Here is a 22,342-nt window from a genome sequence, read left to right on the forward strand (position 1 = left end):
AATAAAGATAAACAATGCCCTGTGTGTGATGTCATGAGTGCTGGCAGGAAGGGGCCCTGGACAAAGAGAGACTCTGCAGTGCGGGTTATATGATGTTTGTTTAGTAAAATAAGCTTATTTTAGGAGCCTTTGTTTAGTAAAATAACTTATTTTAGGAGCCAGGTACGAGGACAGCACTGGAATAAAGACAAAACAAATATCAGCAACATGGGAGGAGGTGGGAGGTACATAATACTGCAATAAAACGCAGGCAGCTACGCGCCTAAAACACCCACAGTGAAAGGGGGGCACCAAAGAAATGTCAAAAATAGACCGTCGCAGCAACAGATAAAGAAACCAAAGTGGAACAATTCAGTAGTAGGTCACTGTTCTGAACCAGGAAAAGGAGGGAGCAAATGGCAGAACTGACCACTAGCGAGCAAGAATTTTTAAAGTACACTGTAACCAACTAATGAAATTGCTTCCTTTCACAGTATAAGTAAACTTAAGTATATACAAGGTCGGACGCTAACGCTAGACCTAAAAAGCATCTCATCTGTCAAAGATGGGCTAAACAGTTCTTGCCACTGGCTGGGTACCACTCAGAGAAATCCCACCTTCTACCTCGACTCCCATTCCGAATCATTGTCGATATCTCACATAATGCACCTTTCTTGTCACTACCTGCAACCTTACAAGTTTACTAATTCAGGCAAACGTTCATCAGTCTCTATGGTGACCAGACTGTAAATCCCAACAAAAGACTTTGCCCTTAATAAAGGAGAAATTACTTCAGCTTCCAGCATATGACAGCAATAATTCCTATTTCATACCCATGTGTCCATCTCAAGCGATATGCTTCTAAATACAGGAATTCTCAACAGGGGATCACCAAAGAAAAAACACACATCGTTTTCTTGTTTTGCCCTCTGGTAAAGTGCTGTGTTCCCCTTGCTACATTATGAAAAAGAAACTACAATATGCAGGGACTTTCTTCTATGAGGCCCAGGTAATTAGGCTACACTTACTAAATATCAACTGGGATCACATCCCTGATCATTTGTTGTTAGTCAGCCTTTTTATTCAGCCTTGCTTTTCTATAGGCCAGTGGCACAAAACTCTCTCTTGCCTTTCTTTGTCCCTTTTTGTCTCCTTCCTACCATGGTGAATCTATGTCCAGAAAATAACACAGCATTCCCTTCTGATCCTTACACTGTTCTGTCTTTGATAACGGAGCTGATTTTATTGAGGTCGTCCCCAAAACGTCTCACTGCCGTTCGTAACATCTCAATCTCTGTATCAGTCCATTTGGCTCTGCAGAGAAATAAAGAGGGAAAGAGAATGAGAGAGACAATGTGAGAACGGTGTGAGATACAGCTTTGCAGTGCCCACCCCATCTATTGAATTATCAGAGGACAGGAACCAGTGCGCGGATGGATGCCCAGAGGGAGACTGTAGACACAGCCAAAGCGACTGGGAACCCTGACATTATACAGTCTGCTTCAAGAAATAAGGGTTCAATAATACAGGCATAAACTCTGGCAGAGACGCTCACAGCACAGAATCCAGTTCCAGAAATCAACACTTGGTGTCTGAAATATACACAGGGCTCCCAAACACAGTCAAGTAGACGGACATTAAGGGTGGGTGTTTTTTTTCTCTTTTGATTACTCAGTTCACAAAACAAATCTAGTGCCAAACCGGTGTTTATCAGGGGCTTCACTTTCATCTCCAACAAACTTAAAAAGTAATTTAAGCCAATCAGAGTTAGTCTCTCTGTTCTGATCATTTTCGATTGCTGATCAATCTGTAATGGTAGCCTGTGCCACACGGCATCACATTTCATATTTGCAGGCGGTCCAGGAAGCCTACGCTCAATATATTCCTGCCCAGAACATTTCATCCTCTCATACTTTAATGTTTTGCCTGAAGAGTTACAGGATAAAGAAACACCGAGAAAGGGCCTTCAATGCATTGGGACTTATGGTATGAAACAATCTGAACTTGGAATTAAGAGTTCAAGAAGTTGCAATCCACATATGTGTGCTCAGGACAAATCTTGATAACCCACCTGGTCAGACAAGCATCCATCTTCAAGCTTGCATCAACATAATTATCCTATTTCCTTCGTGAGAGGACAAGGCATGAAAGACCCAAGCTCCAGCTTTAGCAGGTTTATCAAGAATGCCTCTCCCATGAGGGTGTAGTGTGAAATCTGTAAGATGATGCACAGTCATAACATCCAGAGACAAGAAGGAAACTGGGCTCTGAACAAGTCGTCACTACTGAGCTGTGGATTACCCACAAAAGAGTGGCACAAGAGCTCACCACAACAAATGTTAAACAGCAAGTAGCGAATTACAAAACTCAGAAAATTGCATTACTACTACGAGTTGCTAAAAACACCAGCAATGGATTCTGAAGAACTGCACACATCCTAGAGTTTACTCTCGAAAAAAGTGGCTAAAAAAGATTTTATAGTAGTTGACCTAAAGGCTGTGGCTATTTATTTAATACTTGTAAAGAGCAAGGTTTGAATCACAGCCAATGATGAGCTAAGATAATAGAGATCTACAAAATCCAGATAAACTGAGTGTGTGGTCACTTGCCTGAGCGTACAATTATACCACATATTAGAACGCACGGTAGAACGCAATTATGCTGGGCTACTTGTGGCAGCTAGATGAGACCTACACCCTTGGCAGGGGCATTCTCTTTCGTGGCTCGGACAACTGGCTGCAGTCAAAATGACCTTGTTACGTAGGATATTATACATAACGCAGACGCTACTATTGCAGCCCCCACCCCAAGTACTTGATAAAATCCAACATTTGATTCAAGGTTACATTTGGGCATAGAAAGAAGCCCGCACGGCTAAAAATAGGTACAGCTAGCTACGGAGGAGGAGGGCTAGGGTATTCCACACCTCACACGCTATTATCAAGATGCCCAACTCAGATACATATTATAGTGGTCTTGGCCTCGGTCTGAGATGCACAAGTGTTTCATAGACCGGGCGATAGCTGGAATCCACATATAGAAAATATCCTGGCTGCGCAAACCGCACAGCCCATCTGGGGTGTATATCTCACCTATAGTCAGGGCAATAGTAGAATTATGGGATAAGGTACAAATGACCCGGAAACACTCTATCCGCATCTCACCGCAAACATCAATCCCAGGGAACCCACATTCCCCCTCCCCTACTCTGGACAGGACTACATTCTGGATCTGGCAAGAACCCAACTGCAAATGAATGATAGTTCAATCCACTTATGGCATCCCCGGAAGTGCTCAATGTCAATATATCGCAATCAAACTCTGGGTTACACAGCCCCTTATAAAATCCCATGCAAGCTGCACACTCACTGCTTTTGAACAGTGGCTTCTTACCTGCGACATGGATCGTAGACTCCGGTCTAATATACACACTTAACGCTCCAATCGCTCCCACCAAATTCCCGGCGCAGCGCAGGTGGGAACTAGAGTGGGAACGCACCTTCACCCTAGGGAGTGGAAAGATACTCTGCCCCGAGCACGCACATCTGCTAATAGTGTCTCTGGAAAAGATTGGTTTGCAGGCAGCAATGCGGTCGTCCAGGCACACTGACACATTCTTCGGCACTGCCCCAAACTCCAACAATACTAGGCAGACGTCCTGGCTGATGTATGTGGAATGTATGAGACAGACATTCCCAGGTTCCCTAGTTATATACTGCTGGGAGGACCCTATGCATTGACTTACCTCTTGCGTTCCGTGAGGGGCCGTGATATTACCCGTGCCCTTTGCGCAGCGAAGCAGGTTATACTGACTAAGTGGGGAACTGATAGCATCCTGTCACGACTGAATGGCTGCACAGACTTTGGGGACAGCTGGGTATGGCGAGGCTGACAGTGGTGGTGGAACGCAGGCTGCCACAATTTGACAAAATGTGGGGACCACGTATTAGATTCCTTTCTCAGGAATTCAAGGACCTTTCAAGTCCAGTGCACTGGAGTCCTCCGCTGACAGGCGCATTTCGGACAATGCCTCAGAGAGGCGGTTATGAACTAACTGATATTACTTTCTTCTACCCTGCATTTCCTGCCTTGTATACTATTGTGACTTGCAAATCATCCCCTTGTTCTTCCCTCTCACTGTTTTTCCCTTCTCCCCTATGCCCTTATATATCCTATGCCTCCATTTCTCCCTGTTACCTATATACCCTCCTGACTGTGTCTCACCGGCCTATGGATGTAGGTGGGCTGTTCTGTAAAGTACTCCTCTTTTCAAAAACAATAAAACAGATTTAAACCTTAAACTGAATGTGTTTTGCCTTCAAGGACAGTGTGGTGGTATTCATCCAGAAAACTAAGCAAAATGTTTACCCAATCAGGAGCAAACTATCAAGAAGAGATCCAGCAGGCCTTAGGACATCGAGGAGGTGCAAAAAGTAACTTACAGTACTTTGCACAGAAGGTGCCAACGTGTATTATAGAGCGTTGTCTTCAAATAAGTCAGGATGCACACACAATCCGAAGCAGTACTCAAACCAAGATTTGGCTTTTTAACTCATAACTTGGCCTGCAAAGTTGCCATGACAAGTGAAATAAGTCGAGCCATATTATGCGGATGCCACTGGAGCCCACCAGTCCTTCCCTTTCTATCTTGTTTGATGAGACTTCAGTACCTCAAGAAGCAGCAGAAATATTTGCAGCGAAAGCCTAGTAATTACGTGCATCACGATAATTACAAAGCCAGAAATTACGCGTATCTGAACGAACTAGTCCGAGGTGTAAACAGAGCACAGTGATTAATGAAGCAGACCTCCAAGAGGGGCTGAAGAATCTCTGCACACACTGCTCCTTGGATGCTAGAAAAGGGGGTGAAGCTTGGGGGAATAGGTGCCTCGTAAACTCTAACTACAGTGCAAAAATGCAAGCTACCGCCTACTAATAAAAAATGAAGGCGGGTAGGAGTATTCAGAAAGCCAATATAATCTACCCCATCTTCACTGAAAAAAGAAGCTATGCAGCTACAAACGATTAGACACAGTGCTGAGAGTCTTCACTAGCTCACTGCGACACAAAGTATCAGCAAAAAAGACACTTACCAGTAAACCACCACCTTCCCTCTACTAGGTTAAACTTATTAACAGTCCAACAGGTATCACCTCTTCACACCCGAGGCCCTAACCTGGAACACAATAAAGAAACCCTTACTGGAGAACTGAAAACCTCACATTTCAGCAACACCTTGTTCTTCCTCTCATCAGCCGAATAAGACTAAGTACACCACATAATGTTTGCCAGTGCAGCGCCAAACCACGGTAGCCTGCTACAATTGGAGTTCCTTGCCATGCCGGCAGGTAATGCTTCCAAAATGTTCTGCTCTTAACAGAGACTGAGAACTTAAGTTGAAAATGTGCTGCCAGCCAGGCAACATGGCATGACGTCAGAGTCATTATTTGTTTCCAGAAACAAACACCATATATAGAAGCTCAACCAATGGAAGTTACTGACGTGTTGAGAGTTTTCTCCAAGCAAGGAGGAGACATTTTTTGTTTTTTTCCTGTCCAAGGCTGCCGAGGAAACAAGCATTTGCAATGCAATAGGTCTCGCATTTTCTCGAGTTAGAGCTACTGGCACTGTAAATTCATAACTGGACTTTTATTGCCCCATAAATTGGTCAGCCCTGCCTCATAAGTTCGTCTTTTCCTCCCATATAATTCCAGTGGCCCAGCATTTAACCAAAGCACTTCAATTTACCTTCATCCACTATCTTAAAACATATACAATTATAAGATAAACCTTTATCAGAAATAAACTTTTGGCATTAGAGTGTAATGCTCAAAACACCATTTGGGACAGATTGGAGGGTGAAAGGAAAGAGGGAGTCAGGAGTAAAGATGGAGAGGACAAGTGGCGTAGTAACGGTGCCATGGACTCTGGAGTGAGAAAGGAAAATTTGTGACTGGAATTTCAGTAGGAACATAGAGCAGTAATTAGAGTTGAGTGAGGTCTGTAGGTCTCTGGACCCCGGTGACACTGCACCTGTTGCTCTACTGATAACTAGACCTCAGGAGTGAAAGCGGATGGGGATCAAAAAGAGAAGTGAAAGGAATAAACAGACAAAAGGAACAAAGAGAAGGGTTCGCAGAGAAATAAAAGAAAGAGGGTAAAGAAAGAACGAGAAAATGAAAACACAACAAAGTGAATAGAGCAAAATTGTGAGACAAAAGAAAAGAGGGAAGGAAGCAAGCGAACAAAAGATAAAGAGGAAAAAACAATGAAAGAAGTGTTAAAAGAAAGAGAAAAATTAACAATAGGGAAAAAAATGATGAGAAACAAGCAACAAAAAAAACAGGGCTTGTATGTACTGACAAATTTCCCACAGACACAGAATTGCTTTCAAACTTCGGGTCCCGACAAGTAACTTGTGGCTCCCACGTACAGACGGGAAAAAGAGGTAGTTACAGTAAATGTGAAGTGACAGCTAAAGATAAGAAAAAACACCAGCGAAAGTAAGAATCAAGATCTTTAATAAAAAAATTAAAAAAAAGTGAAAGGACTCATCATACCGAGTCAATGGAAAGAGCAAATATAAAAGACAAAGAAAGAATGAAGGGAAGAGAATTTTTTTTTTGAAAAAATGAAAGCCTGATGAAGAAAAAAAAAAAAAAGAGGAACGAAACAAGGAAATACCCATGTTTTTGTGAGTTTGAAAGAGAAAGTACAAAGAGAAAGAGGGAAATAAAAAAGGGAGAGGAGTAGAAATAAACAGTTGAAAGAAAGAGCAAAACTGCAAAGGTGTGGATTTTAAGAGCTGGAATGAGAAAAGTGGGGGAGAAAGAAAACATTGAGAGAAAACAGAGTGAAGGAAAGAACGTAGTGAGATGGGTGAAACAGACCCTCCCAAATAAAGATGGCAGCTAAGAATAGATTTAATTGGCTCCCCCTTGTCCTCAAACACAAGCCAGAGTGTGGAACAGCAGGGAGAAATGCAGAACAGCAGGAGGTGCATTAGCTGAGATGTATGTGAACACCAGTACAAGCAATTTTGGGGCGCTTCGGATCAGGATTGGTGGTATAGACAGAGTTGTGTCCCAGCCGAGTGCTGAAATAACAGAAAGGCAGCGGGTGAGGAATGAGAAACAGAGTGCCATGTAATTTCTGGTATTGGAATAATGGGCCACTGCAGGTTAAGGTTCAGGTGCACTGACAGAGTTGTATGTGGGCTGCAGTACTGGAATAGTATTGGGCACACAAGATCAAAAGTGAGGTATGTTAATGGAGGTATGTGTGGAACCTAGTGTTGGCAAGTTTTAGCCTGGAGGTGCCCTGGTGAAACTGCGAGTGGGGCCCAGCATGGGAGTGGCTTTACCCCTCGGAACCACAGAAGCAAGGGGTGTGTGCTTGTGAGCCTCAGTACTGAGAAGGAACATGCACTGAATGTTAGAAACGATGGATTCTGGCTGAGCTGTGGTGGTTTCCATCAAAAGTGGCGTTGGGTGTTAGGCTTGAGGTGAACTGGCTGAGCTGTGTTTTGCTCCTTTTGGGTCTAGTGGCAGTGGGAATGAATATTAGAATTGAGCTGCTGTAACAGAACTGTATGTGAGCGGGGACCCAGTATAGGAAAGGAAGTGGCCTTGCCGGGCGGAACTGAGGTGCACTGATGGAGCTGCACCCAAGGTCCCAGTACTGGAACAGCAGAGTGTACTGACTGAAAGAACTGAGGTGTTCTGGCAGACAGCGTGTGTGGGGTTCGGGCATGGCTAAGGGGCTTGGAATGTGTGAACTGAGGTGCACTGATGGAGCTGTGCATGAGGACCCAGTATTGGAACAGCAGAGTGTACTGACTAAGAACGGAGGTGATCTGGCAGACAGCGTGTGTGGGGTTCGGGCACGGCTAAGGGGCTTGGAATGTGTGAACTGAGGTGCACTGATGGAGCTGCGAGTGGGATCCCAGTATGGAGCAGAAGTGGGCACTGTCTCTAAGAAATGCAGAGCCCTGGTAGGGCTGGGTGCCTGGGCTATAAGCATTTACAAGTAGCTCCGCCCTGGGGAGCACAGGCAGGCATACTTGGTAAAGAATATCCAAGAAAAGGAAAGGCAGGAGCCAGGAAGCTGAGAGAGGGTGCAGAGAGCCCACAAAGACCAATATAACATCCTGATTTATAGCCTTGTTTACAGCTAAGCTCAGAGCAGGAATGCCCTGCAAACAAAAAGGAAGGCTTCCCTGGACAGGAGCAGGAAACAAAGTTAAAAAAAAGTCCCCTACAGACCATATTAATAGGATAAAGCATAATTATACAGTAGTTGGTCCCTGCTCCCACACATCAGAAGGAGGGACAAAGAAGCATGACTGACCACTAGTAGGCAAGGATTTTCAAATGACACTGAAACTAACAAATAAAATAGCTAGAAACCCACAGACAAAGTATACAACCTGCTTACGCGCGACCTAAAAGTGCTCTAAAAAGAAACACGGACAGGTGACAGCTGGCCAACTAGCAAGGGCTTCTAGATGGCTGCACCATGTGTGACTGCCCTCAGAAGGGCCGCCCTCCCACCTCTAAATGTATTCAACATTTTCATATAGCACTGCTCTTCTCATGATGGGTGCTACTGCACTTTACATAGTAACAACCACGGAGAACCTATTCCTCTTTACAAATAAAGCATGGAACAGCAAAGAAAAAGAAGTACTAAGAATCCAGGGAGACGGAAAGAAGTTAAGAAGAGGGAACATGGGAAGAAAGTTTAAAAGTTTGTAGCAGTGACTTAGAAGAATTCACACATTATGGTGGTGGTGGCCAGGGGTAGGGTGGGTGTGTTAGGGGTTCTATGTATCATTAAAAAGTCATTTAAGAAGATAACTAACAATTTTTGTAACTGATGAACTTTCATTTAGACTCCCAAAGTCTTTAGGGAGAGAATTTCACAGCTTCAGAAGTTATTCTGGAATCACTTTTGGAGCAGACCAGTAAAAGTTTATTTCTTGGATTCCAGCTTGAAATTATCTCAGCTTCTAAGGATTTCCTTCCCTACTAAATATTTCAGTTAAGTGGCGAGGTATAATGAGTGTTGACATTGCAGCACCATGAAAAAAATGAAGGCAATTAAAATCACATTTCTGGTTTCCATCAGAAGACAGTCGATATCGTGTAACACCTGGGTGATGTATTTAGACATATTTTGCAGACAGTAGTCTTGCTGCTAAATGTAACAACTTTACAGGGTGCCTACGGAGGTTTCAGAAACTTCAATAAGTGCAGCATTTCCAGATACATTTGGGAGATCACGTACCATTGTACCACTGAGTGAAGCCTTTAGGATTTATATTTTTCAATGGTTTGGAGAGCGTCTCTATCACTTTTTCGGGAATGATCGAAATGTGTTCTCTGCCTACGGAGGTTTCAGAAACTTCAATAAGTGCAGCATTTCCAGATACATTTGGGAGATCACGTACCATTGTACCACTGAGTGAAGCCTTTAGGATTTATATTTTTCAATGGTTTGGAGAGCGTCTCTATCACTTTTTCGGGAATGATCGAAATGTGTTCTCATAGAGAGGTGTTAATCAATCCAAAAGTCCAGTGGTAATACACCAGGGGAGAGATTTGGTGTACAGCAATTGATGTAGAGTAAGGTGACCCATTCTTTACTTAAGTTGGATTCCCTGTACGGTAGAATTAATTTGTATATTTTTTCCTAGATTGGGACTATGGAAGTTCAACAACATCCAGTTCTGAAAGGTTTGAAAGCAGGTTCATAATTAATAGGCAGGACTAATACATTTGAAAGTTGTTAGCATTTGATTCCTCCTTCATGAATGTCATGAGCTCCATATTCAAAATGAACAATGAAGTGGCTCAGATGGAAATCTCTAGTATGCCACAAATTATCCTACATGAGCCTTAGGATGAGTTCCCCTTTCTTGACAGCTGTTTACAGTGAGCTAGGGGGGAGGTGAACCTATTTAGCACTTTTCCTGTGAAGCCTGTGCATGTTTCTCAGACATGGAGAAGTGGATTAAGACTGAACCACTGCAAGATACTGCAAAGATTTATAAGGAGACAAATCCCCCCACTAAAAGATGAGGCAGGGTAAATGAGAGGTGGGAGGATGTTTCATCCACAGATTTCTGGTGAAATACCCGCTTCTTCCACCACTTAATGAGGTCCTCTTACTCTTTACCAGCTGACCCTCACCTAATAGCAATTAAATATGCTGAAAGTGCAAAACAGTAACCACCAATCAATATGATGTGTATCCGGAAAATACAGTATACATAAAAGTTTAGATCGAACTTCGGGCCCATGGAAACTGAATTAACACTGGAAATGATTTAGTCTTCGTTAATGCAGGTCTGCTTGGAGCCTAAAGTCAGACTTGAGTGTGCTCCACGGACGAGGGTAAGATAGCACATCCCTATTTTTCTACATACAGCATGAGCATAAATGGATATGACACTCAGAGAGGCACCGATATGCATAGACTACCTGGGTGCTATTGAAAAGAAGCTGTGACAATAAGTACTTACCCTGCTGGAGAAGTATCTGCTACAGGGTGCAGTTGCATCGTTAACTCTCCAAGTTTAGTGAAGGCAGCACCAGCTGCTGAGAAAATCTCACCCACCTTCAAAAAAATAGAGAGGAACTGTCAACAGGTTACTGGTAAAAGGGATGCCCTGGGAGGTCACTAATGTCAGCAGTACTTGGCAGCCCCACACATACAACACCATCATCTTCCCCCATTACCCAATAAGCACGCCTATGTCCTCAAAGCTACCCATTCTGTCTGAATCATTTCCTAGGGAACTGCATGTTCTGCATCAATCAATTAGTCGACTTGTAGATCGTGAGTGTCACCCCTTGGAGAATCCAGGTGCTGGCATCTCTTAGCTGGAGTCCCTAAGGCACCTTCAAGCAGATGTAATATGAAACGTTTTAGTATTTGCCTAGATTTTTTTTTTCGTACAGCCTTTGCCGCACTTTCATCTTTCTAGGGACTTTCCAGCTGGTATTGCGTGTGGACTGCAGTCTCTACTAACATCCCAAGCAAGAAGAGTTAAGCTAAGCAGAGGAATGCCCCGCCTTCTGGCATGAATCACTGCTGGTGATATTTAGAGTCTGGGTGCTAGGCATTGCACATAAATCTAAAGCATACGCTGCCCAAGACGTACATCACGCTTTGTCGGTTAGAAGTGATAAACCAAATGACAAATATCAAACTAAGAGACAATAGGTACATACTTTCACTACACCACATGCTTAAAGCACAACTACAAATTCACTGTAATATGGTCAAAACACACATCTGAACCTTATCAACACCAAAACACTACACAGATATATTAAACAAAATACACATGGCACCAACCATACAAATTGTGTAGCCTCTTCTTGACCAGTCAAAAGTGTTGCAGGCTTCGTTAAAAGTAAGAACGTGCTATACAAACGGCAATAGAACAACCAAAGTAAACAATACTAATGTCTCACCATCCATGAAACCATTCATGCAACCAATGAGTGTACAGGTAGTACTCTCTGTAGCCTTAAGAACACTTCAGACACTGGACCAGGCTAAGAATGAAGGGAACCAACAAATGCTTCTTTCTCAGTCGCTTATAGCCTCCATGTCACAAGTCTATTTTCTTCCCCAGTTACAATTTTATTGTTTTCTTGTGAAATGTTTTGTACGGCGCCCTTCCCTGCTCTAACATCCTACAGTTGTGGTCACTAAGGATCAAGCACATACATATCGGTTTGCTAACTGTGTGAACAAGACAATAAATATACTTGTTTGCTGTATACACTCTTTTCCATGCTGCACATCCCAACACCATTGATTGCCACTAGCGCCTATACAAAACCAATAAAAAGGATATTAAAACAGAGAGAACATGTCCTGCTGTCTGTATAGACAGCAGCTCAAAAAGGTGAGTTTTGGAAGAAGTGATATGCATTTTATATCAGGACAGTGAAAGTGAATATGGTCAAATGGCGTCATTTAGGGCTACTGCACTAAAACACATGCTTTCACTTTTATTGCTATATTGCAAAAGGTCAAGTAAGTTCGAGTTTATCATAGTACATAAAAAGTGACTTGAGAAAAACATTTTTCGCTGCCTCACAGATGTCCTACAACAATTAATTTACAAAGGGAAACATATATCCTAACAGTCACAATCTCTCGAGTGTAATTTACCTTGCTGCACAATTTAAAACCCTTTCATCCTGGGTTTTGGTTAAATTCATTTGCTAAAACAAAAACACAGAAAATGCCAGGATATTAACCATAGATGCAGATGCACAGAGTATAATACACTAGCACAACTGTTAATGGAGGGGAGGGGTATCTGAAAGTCTTTGCCTCTCATGAGTCATAGCCCCACCTCACACTCAGTGGTAATAAATAGCATATTACACTATATGCATCTGCATATATATTAAATGCATATACACTAAAGTTGTACTGGATACGTAGTCAAAAAATATCCTATGCTTGATGAACAGGCGTGTATCTCTGCCCCATGTTCCCAGGCGCATGTGCAACTGGTATCCTGGCTTTTTATTTGGCCCTGGCATCACGCGAGAGGCCTAGACCTGTTACTGTGGTACAAGGTTCAGACCCTGATTTGAGACACAAAGGGGCAAACAAATAATGCTCTCATAGCTGACAAAAGTCTGTCCAGCCCAGTGTACAGAGTTTTTGTGAATTACTAGTGTGACTCGACCTTTTTCCTAGTGTCAAGGAAAGTGCGGTCTACTGACCCCTTTCATGTAAAGCTCACCGTTTAAGTAAACAAATGGTCTTTGCACTGACAGTGTTTGTATGCACACTGAGTATGTAGGACTGTATGTAGTGAGAGGTTGAGTCCTGGGACAAGTGGGGTCCATTTTGATGGTCCCTGCATTAGCACAGCAAAAGATGGAGGGTGAATACAGCTTCCCAAAGCAGTGGAATTGTAGAAACGACATCCCTGTAAGGTTGACAACCAGGCACTGAAGTGAGGGGAAATAGGCTACCATTAGATATTCAACATTCTTCTTGTTACCCGAGAGTTGCAGATTAGTACTTTTTGAGAGCCTGCCCTTTTTGGCTTCCCATCGATTACTGCTTCAAGAAAGCTTGTGACAGCTACAGTATGTGCAAACATCTCACACTTCATTGCGCCCCTGTTTTGCATTTTGCTGCTTGAAGTAAGCCTCACTGCTACCTGCTATGTGAGCCCTCACTTTGCACAAAGGTGGTGTCTGAGAAGCAGACAGAAAAAGACATTTGAAAGAGCACCAACCCAAAAAATTTCTAACATTTTAGTCAGTGATCCACATCCCCTGTCTAGAAATTGGGATCCAATTTTGTCCCATTACCAAGATCTTCAACGACCATGGAAGGGAGGGTTCTACAGAGTACCTGAAGGTCTGCTATGCTACCAGAGCTAATACCTGTATGACAGTTTTCCACCCAGAGGTGAGGGGCCACCACCTGACTGTTTATGCTGGAGGAGCTGGAGGTCTCTATAGAGCCCACTAAGGGACTGATTTAGCGTTAGGTGGATGGGTTGCTCCGTCACAACAAGATGGATATTCTGTCCACCGTATTAGGATTTCCACATGACATAATGGAATAGTAATACGGCGGACGGGATATCCGTTACTTCTCTGATGGAGTAACCCCTTCTGCCAAACTCTAAAATCAGGCCTGATGCCTGTGTTGAAGCCGCTTGAAAGAGACATGAAGTATGCCTAGCCCTGTAAATGGAAAGCCCATGAGGAGAAGCCCATGGAGTTTTGGGCATGCACCGTGAGACCAGGAATTCAACGATTACGAGGAATAGAAGCCAGAAGTAACACTTGCAGTGATGGAGTCCCCCTGTCTCCCTGAGAAGGTCTTACTGTGAATAGTGCCAAGACTGTGAAGTACCAAGAATTTCTGTGTCATTTGGCACCTGCTGAGTGCCCAAGGGACTGGAATTGCTGACATTGGAGTTGAAAATTCTTCATAAATCGCTGAAGTGGAAGTCCTGAACAGCCTAGAGGCAAGCACCTGCCCCATACAAGAGCTCATATTTCACTGGCCTCGAAGGCCACTACTGCTGAAGACAAGTGCCAACACCTGAGAATACGTTTAGGCGGCATTTCAAGCAACCCCGTCTGCCACACTTTGCTCTCCGCTGATGACGGCCGAAAGCCAGAAACACGTGTCCGGAGATACGGCATTTCACTGCACCAACTTATGGTGAAAAACTTTCTACAACGTTACAGCACTTGCTGCACCCATTTATGGTGAAAGACTTTTTTGAAAGATTATTCGTATTCATTCTAATGACTGCATTTATCATGATGCTTTGGGGCTATTCGAGCTGAAATTTAAGACAGGGTGCTCCCTTTTTGGACAAGTGCCAACATGTGAGCCTCCTTACTGATTCTGCCCAGTGGTCATGTTCCAAGTGAGGTCGCCATCATGGCCACCACAGTACAAAAGCTGCAGGAATGCTAAATGCACCTGTCTGCCCCCTCTCACCGCATGAACTGCACCCACTGCAACATAGGTAACCACGGGCATAAATGTGTGTGAAACAAAAGACTGAGAGGACAGAGGTATGTACAAATCTAAGACTTTTGCCAAGTGAACTTAAGTGAAAAAAGCTAATTGTACTGATTTGCACATCTAGACATTGGGGTACTTCTGGGTGTCCTGCAAATGTGCCTAGTCTATGCATATATTCATAATATATACTGGGTGTTGTAGACATTAGGGAGCTCACACAGCAGGGAGTGGATACTGAAGGGATGCAGTGCCTCACTGGAGATCATAAAGAAGATTACTACCCTGTAACTGAGGACCCTAGTTGTGCTGTGTATTATTTTGTTATACTCTCAGATTAACGTCCCTTCTTCTAACTGAAATATACGAACTGGACTGGATCATACATTATTGTGTCCGTTGGCGGATTGTTGAGTTCTGAATTCTTGTTTTCCCCAACACTAAGTCCTAGAGAAGCCTCTAACTGCTTGCCCTTGCTCCCATGAGAGTCAAAAATGGAAAGATTTGTACTTGGCTCAGTTTGCAGAGTCAAAGCAGGACAAACCCCAGGGGCGAATAACCTCCAGTGTTGTGGCCCACTAGAATCGGCCAGGTTTATAGCTCTCTCCAAACTGTGTCGGATGGAGACAAATAGTATGGAAGGTTATTGTTTTCATGCTGTTCATCTCATTTAAAGTGAAGTTATTTATGAGACTTGCATATGGGATTAAGTACCCCGGTTTGTGCTATATAAAAATTTTAAAAAACAAGGAGTTAATTTGTAAAGTCACAGAACTCTGAGGCAACGTGCAATATCCTCAAATACCAAATGGTAGGGGGCATTTTTTTCAGTGACCGACATGGTCACACTATTATCTTTTCTTCAACTTTCCTGCTCATTAAAGATATTTTCTGGGTTTCAATAAAAGTGGAATCTGTTCTGTCCAAAAATACCTCAATTTCCTGCTTATAATTAGCTCCAAATATACTAGAATCAGTGTAACAGAAGTACGTCTTTAATTTTGAAAGTGTTATGACTTGCAGACACATTCACTCTTTCTTGTAACGTATTGCAACAGCACACTAAACAAAGATATTGCCATTAATGTCTCCTTGTCTTGTAACATGTGACTTTTTAGGGAAAGATAGCTAGAAGAGTAAGCTGAGAAGACGGCAATTTGTTTAATCGTTTAGACAATAGATGTATATATGTTCACCAATCTGCCTTTTACGCAATGTGGTGGCTTTGGCAGCCGACATTATAACATCAAAACTCAACTGTAATAACGTACACTACAGTAAAGAACAAATGTCATTCTTGTTGGTGATTAGTATTGTTACAATAGACTGTAATAAGAAAGTCTGAGGCAGGTGTTATTCATCACTTTCCGACGGATGTGTGTTATACTGTGAATGAAATCAAATGTTAGGCACTTAGGAACATTCAAAATCTATGTTCATGGAAAAGGGAACAATTTCATGAATACCTAATAGTTTCTACAGAGCCTGATGACTAGAAGTAATATGCTCCATGAGACTGATTGGTTATGGAAGCAAATACTAACACCCATGTTGTTCATTCAGGCGGCTACAGTATTTAACAGATCTACAAATTTTAGCTATGTTATCTTTAAATGATAGCCCACCTAACCTTCAAACTGAAGGCATTATAAAAGGTAACCCGCTTTATAAGTTTCACTTTAATTGCCTTTTAGTGCTATTCATGACAAACTATTGTAATGTTTTATGTAAGGGTGAAGGCTGTTAGCTTGAAAAACTCTCCATTTTCTTGTGGCGTTTGTTTTGTCTGTGTCCTCCTTCCCCTGCTTTCACCATGCAGCACCACTACAGCAAAACCAGAACAGCACACCTCTACAGCACTAAAATAACAACATACTATTCCAGCCCTACACATACAGAAACACAATGGCTACAAATACAACTTTCAAAATAGTTTCTCCCCACAGCCCACCTCTCCCCGCTGAACAGACCTTTGATCAGCTACCTGGAGAAAACTATCACTCCACAGACTGAGACAAAAGTGTGTTTGGGAAGACAACTCCCTCCCAAAGGCACCTGCCTCATTCTGTTTCTTTGTAGTCTCCTTCTTGCCTCTCCTTCAGACCAAGTGAGCCATCTCCCCCGCTGAACTCAGCACTTCCAAATAACCAGAGTGAAGTTAACATGCTATTCAGATGACAGCATCAACTTAAATTATCAGCTTAATCACAAATCTTACAGCAAATGCAACGCTATTATTTAAATGGGGCTGCTACACACTCACAGAGTGTAAAAGTGCATGTGGACACCTTACTGCAGTTTTACACTTTTTTACGTTTTTTTGTTTTCTAATTCACAAACAGTTCCAGTCATTTTCTTGGAAAGCACATCTGGTGCAGCTCCCAGGAATACTACTTAGAAATGTATGACATTTTTACAACTACCAATTTCCCCAATGCACAATTACACATGGTGTATAACTGTGCACTTGTGAAAGGCAGTCCGATGCTCCAATGCACATTTTTTCCCTTTTTATCCTCACAGGGAAAGACAAATCCCTGTGGACAACATTCTTGCCCTACCGAGTCTGGGGGCAAGAATTCACCTGCACGTCCTGTTGGGGGAGCTACTCTAGCCCTTTTCTGTGGTAAAAATTTGACCGTGACCAGAAGGGGAAGAGTAGGAAAGGACCCTGTGAATGCCAACAAACTCAGAATTGTGTGGGTGTTCACAAACTGGCAAGTTAAACTACACCTTGATCCTTCCATTTGCTATTCCGTGAATAAGTCTGCTACTGAATAATTCTATGAAGTATGGATATCTGTCAGACGTAAATATCCGTCATTTTACTATATCTAGGTTGTCTATATTTATTATATTGATCAGTTAGGCACCCTGCACTGGAGCACCTCATGAATGTTTGTTCTTATACAGCAACAGACAACGTTTTCACAATCTAGGTTGTACCAACTCTAATTTGTTCTCGGTTACCCCAACAGTTTCCTAATCCATAGAGCTGCAACTGATTACATACATATTGCAACTATTTTTAAGGTAATACAATTCAATGACATAAAACCCTTGAGAGAAGCTCTATAAAGTAGACTGGTACTCTCCAAAAGTGGATGATTTTAAAGGATCCTTAAACCTCAATCATGTTAATCCTAACGCAAAATGGATGGTGATATTTGTCATACTCTGAGAAAGTTGAGTTAAGTTTTTCAAAAATCTTTGTTCAGTGATAAGCTAGTCACCAAGTATACTTCCTGATAGCAATATCGTAACAAGATGCTGGCTATTGACATGACCCTCTCATTCAATTTGCCTTCATACAGTACCGCACGTCCTGCTCTTTGTGTAAGAACAGCGTTGCTCTTACGAATCTGATTATCCTACTTTATAATGGCAATATCTAACACCCAAAAATCAAAGTTCATCACATTTGCTAATTTAATGGTGTTAAAAGTTAATTTACACCGGGAATACTTGAGGAAGTTAAATGCCATAAGTTTCATTTTGGCCTATCTAACAGCCTACTCTTATTGCAATAATTCTGAGAGTTGTTAGGCAAGTTCTGTATCCTCAACCGAGTACGAAACACAACAAAAGTGTCATCGGCATATAGTAGAGATCTTTAGTCCTACTAAAGAAGGTGTTACAATAAATCAAGAAAGACCACAAATCCATTTTTTTTTTTTTATAATGGCAAAATTATATCCTCAGACAAGAATCTACATGTTTTCTCCACTGTTTTCTCAGCTGTAAAAGACTCCCTCAAATTAAAATCTCAATACAAAACACACAATTACTACAATATTTAGTCCAGTTAGCTCTTCATCTCCTGACACTCCAAACTCAGAAACAAGTATTTCAGTACTCAATCCCATTCCATCATGCTTTCTGTTGTTGAAATCCACTCCTTCAATCCTTCTCAAACTGACAAACATATTGAAGTAGAACTAATATTACGTCTAGAGACACAAATTCTGTCTCAACCACACTTTGAATACAGAAATCTAAGTTTTCACAATGAAAGCAAGCCATTAGATGTCCTGAATTAAAGTAACTACAATAATGAGGAAAAGGTAGATGCCCATACTCTCTCACCCTTACATGCCCTTAACCCATCAACCGAGGCAAACTTCAGTCAGTTGGATACTCTCTTCCAAGATCATGATTCAGTAAATGTGCACCCAAGCTGTGAGATATTATTGCAGCACTGGGTAACAAACATGATTCAACATTAGACTACTTGCAATAAAAATATAACACAGAATTGAACTACAAAACAAACAACATGAGTACTTATGGCTAGCTCTCCAACTATTGACTCTAGCAACCTCACACCCCTAAATTGTAATCTTGCTACTAAATCATCCTAATCTCGTCTTTCTTGTGTAGGATGAAGTCTTGTATCATTTTGGGCTTTTTCTGCCTTGTTTTTTGTAATCTTTATCTTACGTTTTCTCTGGGGAAAAGTTGCAAGTAGGATCGTTTCTCTGAGTCTAAGATACCACAATTGAACACACTTCCCTGTGTTGCTAGGGTCCCACTGCTTGTTTCTCTAAGGGAGAGTGGGAGGGCAACAACCTTCTAAAACGTTCTAAAAAATGTAGGGTCTAAATGTGCTTAGTTCATCTAGCTGAAGTGTATTCTTTGTATTCTGAGAAATATAGTCCTGATGGAGCAGATATGCTAATTTGAGAAATTTCTAATGACTAATGTGTGGTTATTAATGAGAAAATGTCATAGCGAAACTAATATTAGTAAATAACGTGTGCAAGCAAAATGTGCCCACAGGGAGTGGTCACCATGTGCATTAACAAGATGCTAAATAATGAGAAAAATTCATGTAAAATGTTTTAATACATCATAACTGGATGTAAACCTATGTTTTGTGTTAATTTGCATTCCTAACTTAGCCAAACCAAAGGCCTGGTTTCACTAGGCCTTGCCTGATTATAACGTGAAGACTCAACGAGGCTTGCGAGGACTGCTAACCGGAGTAAAGGACCTTGAACTGTGCAGAGTTCAGATGACTCTGCTAGAACATTCTGCAAATATACCAGCGGACATGAGATGATGACAATTTGATAAAATTATGTGTAGTGTAGGCTAAATGTACTTTCCCATGACTTGAACAATAGAGACACTGACTAGAGACTTGTATGGAACAATTCCGTTACCTGAAGAGCCGGATGATGTTCTCATCACCAGAAGGACCAATCAAATTAATGGAACTTGAAGCGTAAGCAGAAATGTAGATTTGGTAAACAAAAACTATAGGTTAGAGTCATAAATTTTGATAAGTTTGACCAATTAGCAATTAGTAGGACGGACTGAGAGACCTAATAAAAAGTCATGACAAGGGGAGCGAAATCAGAGTGGAGAGGAGAAAGTCGATGACGTCATGAAACGCTGTCCGAAGTGCTGATAATTGGGCTTGCACTCTGTGAGCTTGATGCTTTGCTGACTATTGATGACCTGGGGACGAAGACTGACTCATTGCTAATCCATCCTGGATAGGTAGCGATGAAAATGTGACTGACAAATTTTTGTGCCTTTTCTTCTAGGTGCCAACTGCGCTGTTTGTGAAAAGATTTTTTCTCTTAGAATTTCCAAATTAATTTTTTATCCAAATTGTTTTTGCATGAAGACCCACATGCTGATGCAAATCTTGGTTAGGTAGGCTAACAGGGGAGACGTTGATGGTGACAATTGACTGGTGAATTTGCATTGCTGAATTACTCCATTAATGTTGATAATTGCAGATTTATGATTTGCTTAGATTGCTTGTGATTCTTTTGGTGAATAATGGTTTTGTGATGATTAATAAAGCTTTGATTAATAAAAGGCAAATAAAGATTTGACTAGAATTGTAATCAATAGGGAATAAAAACTGATAACCTTTTCCAGTGAGTGATGGTTATTTTGATTATTAGGGTTTCCATTCTTGGTTACTTGAATGTTGACATTGTCTTATTAATGTTAATTATTGGATTAGTCATCACTGCGTGACTAGGATACTCCATGCAATTCAAAAGGTTAATCGACCTATATGCGTCCCCTTGTAAGCTTACTTACTAAGGACCAGGCGCGCTAGCAGTCCTAATTTTGTAATTGGCCATACAGGCCATAAAATAAAAGAAAGCGAATAAAACAAGCACCACTAAAGTCAATAGGTTTAAGTTTAACATGTCAATGCAAGTTAACACAGGCATTGATAAATGCTGTTTCTATATGCAAATACTGTCTGCCCTTTTGGTATGGTCATTTCTTGGAGAGAAAAAAAAAAATACTGAAAAACGGTTGCATTTTCTATAGAAGGCGCATGATGACAAAGGACTGCATGTGACAGTGTGATGACGGAGTGTAATTTGCAGATGAAAAACAAGCCAAAAGCCCGTTTTATGTTTATTTAAAAGAAAGTGTAAAACATCTAAGCACAGTGTGTAAAAAAGAACTGGTAAACATACACGCTGCTGCTGCCTAAAAGGCTGTAATTGGGGATGGTTCATTTTGTCCATGCTTAGTTATGCTCTGGAGAAGGCGGCCCGGGTCTCCCCAGGTCGCCTTATCCTTCAACTTTACAATTTGGGACGCTGAATAAAATGAAAACAAAGAAGAGCAGGTCCTAGCTTACAGTACACGTTTGCTGAGAGGTGTGGGTGTCTTTCCACTAAAAGTAACGCACCTCTGCGGAGAAGTGCAGATACCCTGCCTTTCAAATGAAGGAAGTGCAGGTGCACAGTGTCTGCCACTTGAAGTCCTGGTTAAAGATATGACATTATGCTACACTGCAATAAGTACACCGCAGACTATGCAGATGAGTTTCACATTGGCTCTATATTTTAACGCGGAGCAATATATGTGTGTGTGTGTGTGTATATATATATATATATATATATATATGCCATGTAGTAGTACAGCCGCTTTGACAGTTCATTCCCATCTTATGATTGTCCTAATGCATTATGTCAGTGACCACTGCCCTCCATGTTATGTCCCCCTCCTATTGTCACACGTACGAGTAGCACACATTGGGAGGAAATCCTAAAATTTGGTGACCCAGCATGCTCTGCAGAACCTTCCTGTACATGGTTAGGTTACCTTGGTGGATGCTGAGGTCATGGCGCCTCTCCCACGGTACTCTGCCCCGGCGCTCTCCCCTCTGCACTTCGCCGACACTCCCGGGAAAGATTAGTGCGAACGTTCTAACAGCCCTCCCGCTCAACATGTCTGCGATTGGTCCGAATCTGAACAAGGCGTCTCCAATTGGGTGCAACGCGTTTCACATGACTCGTAGCACTGAACAATGAGATAGAAAGGAGACAAGCGAGCGGAAAAACGCAAAACCTCTAAACCGGCCTGCAATTTGCGTCATCAATACACCAAGCTAACGAACTAAGACCATATCACAAAATTAACAAGTTCAAACTCAACCAGTTGATAAAATACACACCAAAAAATCACCAAATAAGCAGATTATGAAGCCTCTAAAATCTAATTTTATAATGCACTTAATGCTTTCCCAATCTATGTTCAGCTGTCGAAATTAATTTAGATACAAATAACACCTTTCGTACAGTGATGGATTTTATAACTGTTTTTAAAAATTTAAGACGTACATCTACACTCCTTGGAAAATATATAGACTGTGCGATTAAAGATGGCGCACAAAACCCTCTTTGGAGGTCGGTATTCTAATGGGGTGCACGTGTTTGTTTTGTGTAAATCTGCCTTTTTGCGTGGTTGCCGTTCTTGTTCGCAACATAATGAACACCCCCCCCATTGCTATTTCTAAATTGAGAGTTGCTTGCGTTTTTCCTACGATGACAATTGTGACTCT

At 41.9% G+C, this 22,342-nt stretch overlaps 1 protein-coding gene across 3 annotated transcripts in view; it reads right to left on the reverse strand.

The window, feature by feature from the left end:
• BACC1 (BPTF associated chromatin complex component 1) overlaps positions 1–21,728 on the reverse strand; it is a 93,529-nt gene extending 71,801 nt beyond the window's left edge. For 2 of the 3 annotated variants that reach the window (XM_069216834.1, XM_069216832.1), the window contains exons 1-3: positions 21,604–21,728; positions 10,505–10,599; positions 1,192–1,293 (exon numbers count right to left, since the gene is read on the reverse strand). In XM_069216834.1, coding sequence (XP_069072935.1) covers positions 1,192–1,293; positions 10,505–10,599; positions 21,604–21,624 — 218 coding nt within the window. In that variant the 5' untranslated portion in view covers positions 21,625–21,728. The remainder of the gene's footprint in view (positions 1–1,191; positions 1,294–10,504; positions 10,600–21,603) is intronic. The other variant, XM_069216833.1, reaches the window with a different exon arrangement.
• Between the last annotated feature and the right edge of the window lie 614 nt (positions 21,729–22,342).

Source organism: Pleurodeles waltl, chromosome 12, assembly GCF_031143425.1.
Source record: "Pleurodeles waltl isolate 20211129_DDA chromosome 12, aPleWal1.hap1.20221129, whole genome shotgun sequence".
NCBI lineage: Eukaryota > Metazoa > Chordata > Amphibia > Caudata > Salamandridae > Pleurodeles > Pleurodeles waltl.